This window comes from Sander vitreus, chromosome 7, assembly GCF_031162955.1.
Source record: "Sander vitreus isolate 19-12246 chromosome 7, sanVit1, whole genome shotgun sequence".
In the NCBI taxonomy this organism is placed as follows: Eukaryota; Metazoa; Chordata; class Actinopteri; order Perciformes; family Percidae; genus Sander; species Sander vitreus.
This window is the reverse complement of record NC_135861.1, coordinates 25,011,491-25,024,153: the sequence shown is the minus strand read 5'-3', so window position 1 is coordinate 25,024,153 and position 12,663 is coordinate 25,011,491. Positions and strand designations below refer to the sequence as shown.

Here is a 12,663-nt window from a genome sequence, read left to right as displayed (position 1 = left end):
GGCCTTTGGAATTAAAATAGCCTCACATCATCACATAACCTTCACCATACCTAGAGATTGGCATGGCTTTATTTCAGTTAGCCTAATAGCTGGTTTGATTTGCATTGAGAGATGATTTTATGGAAAGTACCCCATGCCAATCTCTAGGTATGGTGAAGGGGATGTGATGATGTGAGGCTATTTTAATTCCAAAGGCCAAGGGAACTTTATCAGGATGCATAGTATCCTGGATCCATGAAATTACTGGCCTTTAAAAATAAATATCTGCCTGCCTCTATGGGAATTTAACATAGGGGTGTACTTACTTATGCCCCCTGTATTTTAAGGAAGAACATTTATTTATTTATGATACATTATTCATTCACAAAGAAAATTGGTGTCCTTAAAGGTTGGATTTTTCCTAATTTGTTTAATTAAAGCATTAAGATCAATTTCCAAAAGATGATTTTTTTATTACTCTTTTTAGTCAACCTTAGCATGGGTGTCCTATTTTTTTCACATGACTGTAGCTTTGTATTAACTCATTTGGCAATGGCTTGAATGTAACGTTCATTAATATCAAAAAGTTACGCGCTAAAGCTTTAAGTTAAAAACCAAATAGCAGCACAGTATATATATATTTATATTTTATTAACTTATTAATTTTTTATTAACTTATTAATTTTATTTTATTATTATATATATTAAAATATATATATTTTAATGCGTTATTTTGACAGCCCTAATATTTATATATTAGGGCTGTCAAAATAACGCGTTAAAAACATTAACGCAGATTAATCCATTCCATATTGACGTTTGCATACAGACGAAAATCTGGTGCCACTGATATGTCTGCGCTTCTCTCTGCTGCTCTGAAACAGACGTTACAGGCAACACAAACACTGCTGCATGTGACGCTAGTTAACACTATACTCGACAGCAGCTAACGTTAGTCTACCGCTAGCTAGTAGCTGGATAAACACGGTTAAAATGCTGACAGCTAACGCTAAACGGTGTAAAGGTTGACTGTGAGGATTCAACACCGGGATGTAACAATCTGCAGCTGCCATCGGAGAAACAACACAGACGGTGCGTTCAATGAAACTGGTAAACTACAGCCTCGTGGTGTATTTGAAGTTATTGTAAATGTCCTTTTCCTATCTGGTTGTTTTTGTCGTTCAACAGCAATTTACTAGTGAAATAAGTTATTGTTATTGTATTGTATACATTATTATTAAATCATTTAATTTTGACCATATGGATTTAGCAATAAACAAGCCGTTCTTTACTGTCACCAACTGTTGTTTAGTACCCTTTTTTTTCTTTTCTTTTTTTACTTTCTTAAAAAGTATCGGTTCAGGCACCGTTAATTATGTATGCGATTAATTAATCACAGAGTATGTAATTAATTAGATTAAAAAATTGCTGCTTACAGACGTGTTCAACTTCAGCTTCCAAAGTGACAATTGATTTGCATTCTTGTTATGTAAAGCGCTGTTGTATTTTACTGCAAATGTTTTCTTTCATTTTGTCTAACTCCTGTATATACACTCCCCTAAAGGATTATTAGGGACACCATACTAATACCGTGTTTCACCCCCTTTCGCTTTCAGAACTGCCTTAATTCTTCGTGGCATTGATTCAACAAGGTGCTGGAAGCATTCTTTAGAAATGTTGGCCCATATTGATAGGATAGCATCTTGCAGTTGATTGATTTGTGGGATGCACGAAGCTCCCGTTCCACCACATCCCAAAGATGTTTTATTGGGTTGAGATCTGGTGACTGTGGGGGCCATTTTAGTACAGTGAACTCATTGTCATGTTCAAGAAACCAATTTGAAATGATTCGAGCTTTGTGAGATGGTGCATTATCATGCTGGAAGTAGCACTCAGAGGATGGGTACATCATGGTGGTCATAAAGGGCTGGACATGGTCAGAAACAATGCTCAGGTAGGCTGTGGCATTTAAACGATGCCCATTTGGTACTAAGGGGCCTAAAGTGTGCCAAGAAAACATTCCCCACACCATTACACCACCACCACCAGCATGCACAGTGCTAACAAGGCCTTACGGATCCATGTTCTCATTCTGTTTACGCCAAATTCTAACTCTACCATCTGAATGTCTCAACAGAAATCGAGACTCATCAGACCAGGCAACATTTTTACAGTCTTCAACTGTCCAATTTTGGTGCGCTCATGCAAATTGTAGCCTCATTTTCCTATTTTTAGTGGAGATGAGTGGTACCCGGTGGAGTCTTCTGCTGGTGTAGCCCATCCGCCTCAAGGTTGTTCGTGTTGTGGCTTCACAAATGCTTTGCTGCATACCTCGGTTGTAACGAGTTATTTGAGTCAAAGTTGATCTTCTATCAGCTGGAATCGTCAGCCCATTCTCCTCTGATCTCTAGCATCAACAAGGCATTTTCGCCCCCCAGGACTGCCGTATACTGGTTGTTTTTCCTTTTTCAGACCATTCTTTGTAAACCCTAGAAATGGTTGTGTGTGAAAATCCCAGTAACTGAGCAGATTGTGAAATACTCAGACCAGCCCGTCTGGCACCAACAACCATGCCATGCTCAAAGTTGCTTATATCACCTTTCTTTCCCATTCTGACATTAAGTTTGGAGTTCAGGAGATTGTCTAGACCTGGACAACACCCCTAAATGCATTGAAGCGTGTGATTGGTTGATTAGATAATTGCATTAATGATTAATGATTCCTAATGATCCTTTAGGTGAGTGTAAATCTACACAAACATTTACACTTTAAACAACATTGTGCTTAACATGTCAGGTCATTTCTTTACAGTCTCCCCTATAGTAGATTTACTTACTTCTTATTCAAGTAACATATCTTTCCCTCTCCAAATTATTTTCCATCTTTTCTTCTGTGTTTCAGGCTCAGTAGCTCCACAGAACAGAGTTCTTCTTCACAGCTGATGCGAAGACACAAACGCCGCCGACGGAGGCACAAAGTGGCCAAAATAGACCGGGTGAGCATCGCTGAGACACATCACCGCCCCTGGTGAAATGAAAAAAATTTACATTGAGTATGAGAAACAGATGAGTGGGCTGATTGATACAAAAGTCATGCCACTTTGATTATTTATGATGTGCTTTGCTGTAACAAGTCATGTATTGTGTCCTCTTCCTGCCTTTCCAGTCTTCATCCTTTAGCAGTATCACAGACTCAACTATGAGCCTCAACATCATCACCGTCACGCTCAACATGGGTAAACCTGACACTTCCATTGTATTTATATATATATATATATATATATATATATATATATATAATTTATTTTTTTATGTACAAAATGTTTTTCAGACCTAATACTGTGTATTCCCTGCTTTCTCCCTGACAGAGAAGTACAACTTTCTAGGTATCAGTATTGTTGGTCAGAGTAATGACCGGGGAGACGGCGGCATCTACATCGGCTCCATAATGAAAGGAGGCGCTGTGGCGGCTGATGGAAGAATAGAACCTGGAGACATGCTCCTTCAGGTACTGTCACAGATACAAAATATTATTGAACATTTGGAGTTTTTGTCATCATACGCGTCTTTTGTGGTAGATATCAATGTTTTTGCTGTAATGAAAACACCTCTGCAGCGGCTGTATGTACGGTGTGAAAGCTGAACATGACACATAAAGAGATGACTGTATTTCTATCTGAGGCTTTGTGACCTATTAAGAACCACAATGTTGCATTCACTTCTGTTACGAGGCTCTTTTGTAAAAGTTGTAGTTCTGCCTCTCCTTTTCCTTCCTGTTAATGCCTCTCTCTCGATCTCTGTATGGCTGAGCTGTACGGTTACACCCTCTATAAAACATGGCCGACCACAATTTGTTGTTGCCCTAACATTTACAATATAGGTTTTATTTTGACTGTGTATCCCGTAGAAAGTAGCTTAGGATTTGCAGGCATCTGAAGGCCTAAGAGCACTGTAGAGATTAACGTGCACAGTTCAAGTGCATGAATACATTTGAGCCCTCTGCAGAGCTTCAAAACACACATTGTATGTAATGAGTCAATTATGTATTTTGTTGTCTGCCAACCAGGTGAATGACGTAAACTTTGAGAACATGAGCAACGACGACGCTGTGAGGATCCTCAGAGAGATTGTTTCCAAAACTGGGTAAGAACATACAGCTAACTCAGACCAACTACTGAGCGTTATTTAACTGTCTGCTGCGGAACATTATCACGTTGAGAGCTTAACTTATTGTATGTAAGTTGTAATCTTACACTTCAGACTGACACGTTAATCAGATTGGGTGCTGTTTAGGTATTCAAAGGATTTAAAGAATTAAAGCAAAGCCTTTCGAGAAAAATCATGAGTGTAAAATACAATCAATATCCCTACAGTTTATCCATTGTTGCCAAAACAGCATGTTTGTTGCTAAATTTAGCAAAAAAAACAACTTTTTCTGACTTTTTCCAAAAGAACACAGCAGCTATCAGCTACTTTCCTGCCTCGCTCTCCTGCTGGTTAATGAGTTTAGAGCAAGCTTTAACAGTACATACAACTTTACTTTACTCTACACACTAATATTCAAAAGCTTTTTAACAGGGGGTCCTCAGAGTTACTGCAGGAGGGTCATCAGGTTTTTTTTTTTTTTTTGGTTTTTTTTTCAAAAGTTAAAATATGTCTGAAAATATACATTAACATGAATCCAACATTTTAGCAAAGATAAATCTGCCTATTCGTGAAAAAACAAAAAAACATTTAATATACACAACATTGATGATAGGCTTGCCTTACTAAAGGTAAGGTAGCCACTATGGTAGCCATCCACAGGTACAGTCACATGTAAGCTTAAGGATTCACTGTGCCATCTACATACAGTATATGTTTAAACCAAGATGTATAAATAATATATGAATATCCATCCATCCATTTTTATCCGTCCGGCCCATTTTAATATGTAATTCAATTTTATACAATTTATGTAGTACAGGGACCCTGCTCCGTCTCTCTTTCAGCTAAGCGGTCCTTGGCCTAAAAACGTTAGTGCCCCCTACAGTATGAATATGCAGATTATCGTGTGGTGTCATTCAGTGACTGGGGACTTACTTCCCACCGAAAGAAACACTGACTTGATCGCTGAGCTGATGATTAAAACAGTATAAGAGATGAATGTAGACAGTAGTCTGTTGTATTATTTGGGTCATGCATTTCAACTGATTTTCTATTTGCTTCTTCTCCAGTCCTATTAGTCTTACTGTTGCCAAATGTTGGGACCCATCTCCACGAAGCTACTTCACCATCCCTCGTGGTAAGACAGACACTAGTTCTATATTGCAATCACATGGATACATATTTAATTTTCCTTCGCAAATACATATTTTACCTAATCAAACTTATTTTTATTACGTTTGGAGCAATGTTACTGATGACCAGGTTTGATTTTTTTAATCTTTTATCCAAGTTGCCTTATTTGTTTCATGTGTTCAGCTGAGCCAGTGAGACCCATTGACCCAGCAGCATGGATTTCACACACCACTGCTCTGACAGGACCTTACCCACACTATGGTAAAAACAACCAACCACCACCTCACTCTATGAAGCATCCATTATGTGGTAATTATGATAACCTTACAACATTTAAAACAATTGAAAAGTTCCACTTTTCAATACTTTCTCACTCCTCTCCCATCCTAGAGTTTGATGACTTGCCTCTATCTGCAAGTAAAACAGACATGGCAACCATTGTCAAGGTGATGCAGTTGCCTGACTCTGGCCTGGAGATCCGAGACAGGATGTGGTTGAAGATCACCATCGCCAATGCTGTCATTGGTGAGAAAAGCTGAGCTGTGTGAGCACACACAAAACTAAAAGCAAACCTTTGTTTCATGTAGACTGTAAATGCACTGTAAGTAATGCATAATAATAATACGTTTATTTGATATAGCACCTTTTACAGACAAAGTCACAAAGTGCTTCACATGATAAACATTTGTAAAACAAATACAGTAAGATCCCAAAAAAAAAATAATTGAAAAGACTAATGAAAATCATTTAAAAGATTAAAACCTAAAACCCAAAGTTACAAACATGAGTCAAAAGCAAATTTAAACAAGTGCGTCTTCAGCTGCTTTTTAAAAGCTTCAACAGAGACTGCAGAACGTAAGACAGTAGGAAGGGTGTTCCACAGGTTTGGAGCCACCACTTCAAAGGAACGATCACCTTTCGTTTTTAAGCGAGGGACCACCAGTAATCCCTGGGGGACCTGTTCGTAGTGTACGGATGGAGCAGGTCCAAGATATAAGCAAGTGCCTGACCATGCAAAGCTTTATAAGTCGGAACAAGAACTTTAAATTGGATCCTGAACAGGGGCGATTCTAGGATCTGACCTTTAGGGGAACTCAGCCCCTAATGAGAATGTGACACGGATACAGTGCCTTGCAAAAGTGTTAAACTTTCCTCCCCCCCCATGCTAAATCAGTAATTTCATTAGCTGATAATCTCTGAGCTAGCTACGGAACAACGTCAGCTAACATTTTTACCTAAACCTGACACAATCACAGTAAAAACAACCAATTTGACCCAATGTTCTAACATTCAGCTAATTTAGTTGCTTACGTTTCAATTTGGGTTCTAATCTGCACCATGAATTTACCAACTTCTTCTCTGGGGACTACCAATGATAAACTTCACAACTGCACTCCTGTTCTTCCTCTGGTAAATCAGATAGAGACCCAGCCAAAGGCGGGAGTCTGGCACAACCACCTCCAATAGGCCCAAACTACGTTTCTGTTAACCCTTTCCTTGACGGGGTTAGAGGTGCTTTAAGCCCTTTGAACCTGTAATTGGCTTGAGCCCCCCTAAAAAGGGTCTAAACTCGCCCATGATCCTGAACTTGATCGGAAGCCAATGTAATGAGTATAAAATTGGAGTGATGTGCGACATCCTGCTGGACTTGGTCAACAGCCTTGCAGCAGAGTTCTGGATCAGTTGTAGACGGTCCTAGGACAACTCGCTGAGACAGGTAAAAATGGAGTTGCGGTAATCAAGCCGGGATGATATAAAACCATGAATAATCATCTCAAGCTCAGAATGCGAAACAACAGCACTAAGTTTGGCAATGTTTCTTAATTGAAAGAAACATGTGCGGGTCAGTAATTTGATATGTTGATCCAAATACATGTTATTATCAAATATCACACCAAGATTTCTCAGTTGCACCCTAATGTATGTAGGGTAGAGAAATACACAGGCCAGCACTGTATGCATACTGCTCTGAACATTGGTGCTGTCTATGAGGAATAGTCTAATGCCCCAGTAACTCTTTAAAATAAACACCCAAAAAAGAATAATAAATAAATGAATATGTTTTATGAATGTTTATTTGCCATTTGCTGAAGAGCACAAAGTTGAATTACAAATGTGAAATTTAACCAGGCAAAAAAAATTATTAAACATTCGTAATCACATACTAGCTTTTTCTCAAATCCCTCAAGTAATTTCTTTGAGGTTTATTATTCTTAAATACAAGAAGTAGCATCAGTGTTTCTTTGTTTTTTTTAACCACAAAATCAACGTCTGAGGCCTATAAACTATCATACATAGTTTTGGCAACCAAACCAACTTTATTCAAAGTTCTTGCAACATTGTGCTGCTTTTCTACATGTAGCCACTGTGGCTGTTATGCATATTGAGTATTTTTAGCATCTGTTCAACACATTAGAGCCTACATGTCTGTGTATGTGTGTGTTTGTTGCTGCGTCAGGTGCTGACGTGGTGGACTGGCTTTACTCCAGAGTTGAGGGATTCAAGGACCGGCGAGATGCGAGGAAGTACGCAAGCAGTCTGCTGAAACATGGCTACTTGAGACACACCGTGAACAAGATCACCTTCTCGGAGCAGTGCTACTATACCTTCGGGGACCTCTGCCAAAGTACAGCCACTTCTCTCATTGTGTTAATAATGCAACTCTCCTTTTTTTATGAATAGAAGGATTGTACTGAATTTTCCCTTTCTGGTTCTGTTTTCTCTCCAATAAGACATGGCATCACTCAATTTAAATGAGGGATCCAGCGGTGGAGGCTCTGAGCAGGACACTCTGGCACCGCTTCCTCCCACCAGCAACCCCTGGCCCCTGGGCGGGCAGCCATTCCCCTACCCTCCCTTTCCCTCTGCACCCCCCAGCTTCCCGCCAGGATACTCAGACCCGTGCCACAGTTTCCACAGTGGGAGCGCAGGCAGCCAGCACAGCGAGGGTGAGCAATGAAAAGCAGGGGTGAAACGGGCCTTTGAGTTCTCTATCAGGCTTGCATTAATTAATGTGATAATTTGACTCAACATGCAACATGGCATTATCCCTAATCTATTCCTGACATATGATGTCAGTATTAATAAGTGTCTGACTCGTGCTAATTTCTGCCTCTCTTGGGCAGGAAGTTGACATTGGATTGCATCTTTATTAATCAAATATGTGTATTCTGAAACGCGTCCTGTATTGTCAGGTCAATCATGAGCATCTTGAGTCATGCAGCGGACAGCTCTGCAGTACTGGGTGTGTACACGAAAATAATCTGATCAACCATGTTGATTACAAATTGCCAGCTTGAAATGATCCACACCGAATGATCCTTTGTTTTCATTATGAATCAGAACGTGATCACTGCTTTGTGTTGCTGCATGGTTTTTTGATATCTGCACTGAGGGAGAGTGGAGAACCAGGGGGTGTACATGTACATGAGTGGGTGGCTGTGACAGTGGGGTTGTAATAGACATTTTAAGCTACAGCTACATGTTACATGTTACCATCTTACTCTGATTTTCATTGTTTTGAGTGATTCATCCATTGACATGTCTTGCTTTCTGCCGGTTGTCACTGTTTCAGTTGTTTTATCTGCCACCTTTGAAACGTTAAGGGACAGAGATGACAAAGACAAGAATAGCCATGCGATGCATTTTATATGTATTTCTTGTTTCTTTTGGCACTTCCAAACAAGTCTTTGTGGGTAATTATGTGTCTGCCTGCTTGTTTTAATAATAGCATGTGTGCGTTTTTTGCTTTTTTGAAGAGCAGTTTCTCCATAACTTGAAGATTTTTTTGTTGTTGTTGGATGATAAGGAAAGGGCCAAAAACAGCCATAGGTGTAAATTAGTTATGACCATATGGGCCAGATGTAAAGTGGTAAGGTCCATTAGGTATATGGGAAGGGCTGGGAGGTGTGTGTAATTCTGTTGTTCCCTCTGTTTCTGCTGGGCAACGGTAGACTGAAGGAGGAGGTAGTCCCAGGACACTGGGGGAACCGGTAAGCCTGCTAACCCCCTCTCCTCCTCTGCTGTTCTCTTTCTTCTTGCTCTCTCTATCTCACCATTCATCCTCTTCATCTTCATCTATTCCTCCTCTCTTTCTCTTTCTCTTGTACTCAACATTCTCCACCTATCATACCGTGGCTTTAAGGTTTTTTTTTTTCCTCCGCCCTTCCAATGCGTCCGTCTCTGCCCGTGTCTATCCTGTGTGTCCATTCTCCCTCTCTACACCTCTGGGCATGCATTCGTACTGTGCTGGGAGGTGCATGATGCAGGATGATCACTCCAGGGCTTGTGCTATCATTCTCACTGATAGGGGGCGATCATGCACCACTTTACCCAGTACTGTTGGGCTCATTGCGGAAGGGGAGGCGAGGAATGTGTGATTTCGCAACAGTGTGGTACACCTCTGTCAGTACGACGCCACCAGTATGCATTACCAGCATTGACACATGACACTAACATACTTTAAAACAAATAACTTTCTTAAACAAATGTATCGTGTAACTTGTGTTATTCAGTATTATCAGCCAAGTGCTGTGTAGTAGTGTCTTACTGATGCAGGTGTATCATGTTTACATGTATAACCTGTGAATGTTTTCGGTGTTTGTATGAATAAGGGTGAAGCCCATGGTATGAGTTGCTGCAGCTGGAACTTGGGGAAAGAATCCTTTGAATTATCATGTTTGCCATTGACTGTTGACTCTTGCTAGATTGCATAAGAATATATCTTGTCACACCTTAAACAAAGTCCAGTAATGTATTTAATAGCATTCATGCATTTTATTGTGTATTGCAAAGAAAGAGATCTTATTCTTTATTACATGCCATGTGATGTATAGTGTCTGTTGCAGTTCATGAAGGCTTCATTAAGCTTTATAATATACAGTATTTTGATTAATGTGTGACCTGCCTCAGTGTAAATCAGTAGCTAAATCAGCTGTAGCTGAAAAGATGGAGCTGCTGACTGTTTCATATTGTTAAGTGTATTTGTACTGTGGAAGTCCAAGCTGAAATATCTGGGTTTTTTTTTGTTTACTCAACAGGAAGCCGAAGCAGTGGATCCAACCCCAGCGCAGGCAAAGGTAGACTCCCCTCCCCACAGGAGAAGGGTCAAAGGTCAACATGCAGTGAATCAGAGCCCCGCGTCCGTGGAGGGAGGCGTGGTGGGTCCGCCAGCCAAATGAGCCATCACAGCCACACCATCTCCAGTCACAGCCACGCTCGATCAAGTCACAGTCAGTTGCACAGGACTCACTCTCACTCAAAGAACAGCCACCTCTCCTTCACCTACAGCCACGCCCCCTTCACCCAGCCAGGGCCAGGGTCATGTGCCCACAGCGAGCGAAGCCATGCCTCCTCCTATGGCCCCCCAGGCTTGCCTCCCCCGTATTGTCTTGCCCATCTGGCCCCCAAGACCTCAGTGAGCAGCAGCACGCCCCCTGGAGCCCCTCCTGGGAGAGAGTTAGCAGCCGTTCCTCCTGAACTCACTGCCAGTCGCCAGTCCTTCCAGCATGCTATGGGCAATCCCTGTGAGTTCTTTGTTGACATCATGTGACAGGTGACAGTGCCTTCAAAACTCATTGAGCACAAAACAATTCTCCCGCGAAGCCACTCAGCCCCTTCTCTCTTTCCTCTTTGCCCCTGACCGTCTCCAAGTTCAGAATGTAGACACTGACTGGCCCTCTACCTAACCCCCTGCTATCTGTCTATCCATGTGATGTCCACGCAAAGGAATACAGGCAGCAAGAGCACAACAGGAGGGAGGCCTCTCACACACACAAGCACGGGTCCTCGGTGGCGGAAAACCCTCTTTTGTAATGACGTGACGTGTACAGTTTGTGAAACGTGAGTGGTATTCAATGTGGTGATTCTTTAAAGCTGCCACGCAGACATTGTCAGGAGTGTGTACTCTACCTAGGATATTTTCTTTTCTGCAAGACCTTTAAGCTGGCTGGGCCTGGATCTCAATCCCCCAGACCCAGGCCGACACCTACAGCCCGCACTTAAGGACCTTTTCTCTGGGACTAGGACTCGGAATTGATCTCCTGACTCATATCTGTGCATACAGATACAATTTAGCACGTTACACCAAACCTCTGGCCCCATTTCCTTTCTACTGTGGCACTGCCACGGGCTTATTTAAGCTCTTACCTGCCTACTACTAAAAACGCTAACCTTGATCAGTTCACGATTCGTGGATTTCTTCAACTTCATAAAGGAGGCTCTGTAGCCAGCCATTAGTCTGACTAGGCTGCATATTGCATGACTGTCTCAACTGCTTTAAAGAAAAGAAATTCTATTAATACATTTTGTTTAAAGTATTACCATTGGGGGGGGGGGGAGAGCTTACCTCTTGCCAATGTTCTAAAGGAAGAATCTGTACACTGGATGGTTTTTGTGATGTTATTTATGTGATCATGTTGCATTGATGGTGTCATACTTTGTCTACTAAGGCTGACTGACAGACAATCAGACATCACCCTTTGTGAATCAGTGGCCAGTTTCCACTGTCCTAGCTGTGCTTTGTTGAATGTACCATTACTGTCAGTGATTAAACCCTGACATTCACACAACACACAACAACACTTTGGTTTAAACAAATTGAAGTAAGCAGATCAACTTACAAACAGGATTGCAAACAGTGGGCACCTACCATAGCTGTGAAAGCAAACTCAAAGTGTTGACAGGAGATAGACCAGTCCTGGTTGTCTCCTTCGTAGCGTGTGTGAGCTTCAATGTAAGTCAGTGCGATTAAAGCCAAAGCCTCACATTGTGTGGTGGATATTTCTTTATAATGTAGGACTTCAAAGTGACTTCAAGGGGAATCCTGGCCTTCAGATTCTGATCTCCTTGCAAAACAATGGCAAACCCCTGTTGTATCTACCAAAAGTATAGTTACAAGAGGACATTAACACACAGACACTAGTTTTCTGAGCACTTTTCCATTTTTGTCTCCCCCTCCCTTTAGTATGAAACACTGTTTGCAATCAAAGCGTTCTCTTTAATTGTGTTTCTTTACAAAAGAAGAATAAATTGTACATAGAAATTTATTATATATATGAATAAAAAATATATATGTTCAAAACTCTGTCTGCATTTTTTATGATAATCACCTGTAAGGTTTTATTAAGTGAAACTTCTCACCATAAAAAATACTTTTCTTAATAGGAACACTAGATGGAGACATTCAATGTGTAATAAACTCCTACTTACCCCCACTTAGATGTTAAGTTTGATAAATGTATTTTGGAAATGACTGCAGTCAATAATTGCCAATTTGTATTAGCACAAGCCTTTTAAATGTTTTCAAGTAGGTTGCTCAAGACTGATGAGTGTTCTTTAAGTAGAAAAAAAAGTACAGATGAACTGTAAGAGGTATAACGACAAGAGATCCGCATATCATATAAGT

General features: G+C 40.8%; 1 protein-coding gene across 5 annotated transcripts in view; it reads left to right on the top strand.

The window, feature by feature from the left end:
- LOC144521170 (segment polarity protein dishevelled homolog DVL-1-like) overlaps positions 1–12,331 on the top strand; it is a 29,029-nt gene extending 16,698 nt beyond the window's left edge. The window contains exons 6-16 of one of the 5 annotated variants that reach the window (XR_013502290.1): positions 2,881–2,974; positions 3,145–3,214; positions 3,347–3,486; positions 4,045–4,121; positions 5,195–5,262; positions 5,442–5,783; positions 7,717–7,884; positions 7,991–8,206; positions 8,453–8,502; positions 9,212–9,250; positions 10,298–10,388. Coding sequence is in view for 4 of the 5 variants with exons in the window: in XM_078255544.1 (XP_078111670.1) it covers positions 2,881–2,974; positions 3,145–3,214; positions 3,347–3,486; positions 4,045–4,121; positions 5,195–5,262; positions 5,442–5,783; positions 7,717–7,884; positions 7,991–8,206; positions 10,298–10,809 (1,687 nt within the window). In the remaining variant the exon portion in view is untranslated. Of the gene's footprint in view, positions 1–2,880; positions 2,975–3,144; positions 3,215–3,346; positions 3,487–4,044; positions 4,122–5,194; positions 5,263–5,441; positions 5,784–7,716; positions 7,885–7,990; positions 8,207–8,452; positions 8,503–9,211; positions 9,251–10,297 lie in introns of all 5 variants that reach the window. The other 4 variants (XM_078255547.1, XM_078255545.1, XM_078255548.1 and 1 more) reach the window with 4 other exon arrangements.
- The last annotated feature ends 332 nt before the right edge of the window (positions 12,332–12,663 follow it).